Raw genomic sequence first — 1,811 nt, forward strand, 5'->3', positions numbered from 1 at the left:
TTATCTTTCTAGAAAGGAGAGCGCTCATAAGTCCAAAGAGTCCGTCTGCGAGTGTTTCGGGTGAGTTTACACTAATGAAAAATATATAAAAACACAATAAAATGCACGTTTTAGTGATGGATTGTTTCCCTTCCACGCTTACCTGAATGGATTCGGTATGGGGTTTGAATATTGCTTTTGCACAAATACAGCGTCTACTGAAAACTTGGTGTCCGGCTTGAGCAGGACCAACTCGCTGCGGCGACGACGCGCCTCGCAAGAGAGACCTCCGATTTCACACATACCTGTCGCTATGAGAGGTCTATACGTGTTCTTATAGTAGTTATTAGCAAGACACTTGGTATTAGCTTAGTTAATTTGGAAAAACCAAATCTGTTTAAGGTTTGTATGAAATGGTAAATACTGGTATTGCAGTTTTCATATAAAAACTCACGCATTTTAAAACATAGTTTTTTTACCTCTAAACAAAATTAAGCGCGTACACCTTTGATTAAACTATCGTTTAATTGTTGTGCGATTGTCGATTGTTTTGCAGCCAATTCAACTGTTTAGTTGCACAACTAACAATCGAGTAGTGTATCTCCATATAAGCTCAGAAATCAAAGCGCGACTAAACAGTTGTTCGATTGTTTAGTCAACTGTCTATAAGCTAAAGAAAATTGGAAAATGTTCGATATAAACAAGAGGACAAATATTCCAAATTGAACCCTAAAATGCATGTTTTTTTTAAATACCATAAATTAAAACTGGTAGTAAATTGAACATACATTAAGAGAAAAATAATGATTTAAAAATAGTTTATTATGTAAGGAAAAAAGACATGTACAAATCCATTTGGTTACATAGTGTAACATGCTATCTCGTTCTAATCCCATAAGTGTGAGGGAGATGACTATCTATAACGTTCCAGAACGTTCTCCAAGCGCGGGCGTGGGCGGGGCGGCGCGCAGCGTGTCCGCGCTGGACTCTGCGGCGGCGCAGCGCGCTCGGGCACGCGCACTCTATTCGCATATGAGCCGCGCCAAGGTCACCGCCGGCACTGCCTCGCTGCGTATGTAGAAGCCCTAATTTTTATATTTCCACCATTTTATAATGGGTAGGAATGGGTTTAACGGTGAAGAGGAAGGGATAATATCTTTGTGTGTCCTTCCTTGGTATTAATAAACGAGAGTAACGAGGGTAAATAAGAAATAAACACCAATAGAAACGTTTAAGGGTAATCAAAGACTTTAAAACATATTTCAATCCATACTCAATATATATTGTCAGCTAGTGACGTGTTTCATTAGAAAGTGTACAATTCGTTTACATATATTTGACTTGTGATTGTTTTTAGACGTTAAATGTTATGTCCTTTATTATGTATTTCTGACACTATACGACAATGTTAAACTCCTATAGTTTTGCCAAAATATAGAGAAGATAATTGCGTGATAGTAATGTGGTTTTATATGTTTCTTTGCTATACTGAAGAGGGCGAGATGGCACAACAAGGTACATTTCTAAATGTAAACACCGTAGCTTATACCCTTTTATTATTCACTTGCCCGCTTTTCAATAATTAATTAGCACATTTACTCTTTATTGTTTATTAGCTTTTTCTCGCGAGTTAAAAAAGTACTCTATGGTTTCTTCTGGACTTCTTCTGTCGTACATCTGTGTCACATTTCATCGATGGATGGATGTTTGTGAGACTTTGTAGCCTACTCGGCTGAACGGATCTTGATGAAATTTTGCATAGATGTAGAGGATAGTCTGGAAGAACACATAGGCTACTCACTTTTGTTTTTTTTCTTAATTCCACGCGATCG

The 1,811-nt window shown here is 37.7% G+C and overlaps 1 protein-coding gene across 1 annotated transcript in view; it reads left to right on the forward strand.

Annotated features, from left to right (window-relative positions):
- The window catches only part of LOC106101363 (CLIP-associating protein-like), a 5,050-nt gene extending 3,976 nt beyond the window's left edge, over positions 1-1,074 (forward strand). Inside the window, exons 6-7 of the mRNA XM_013280554.1 lie at positions 13-60; positions 911-1,074. Of these exons, the coding sequence (XP_013136008.1) occupies positions 13-60; positions 911-1,059 (197 nt within the window). The 3' untranslated portion in view covers positions 1,060-1,074. The remainder of the gene's footprint in view (positions 1-12; positions 61-910) is intronic.
- The last annotated feature ends 737 nt before the right edge of the window (positions 1,075-1,811 follow it).

This window comes from Papilio polytes, unplaced genomic scaffold (genome assembly GCF_000836215.1).
Source record: "Papilio polytes unplaced genomic scaffold, Ppol_1.0 DF823991.1, whole genome shotgun sequence".
In the NCBI taxonomy this organism is placed as follows: Eukaryota; Metazoa; Arthropoda; class Insecta; order Lepidoptera; family Papilionidae; genus Papilio; species Papilio polytes.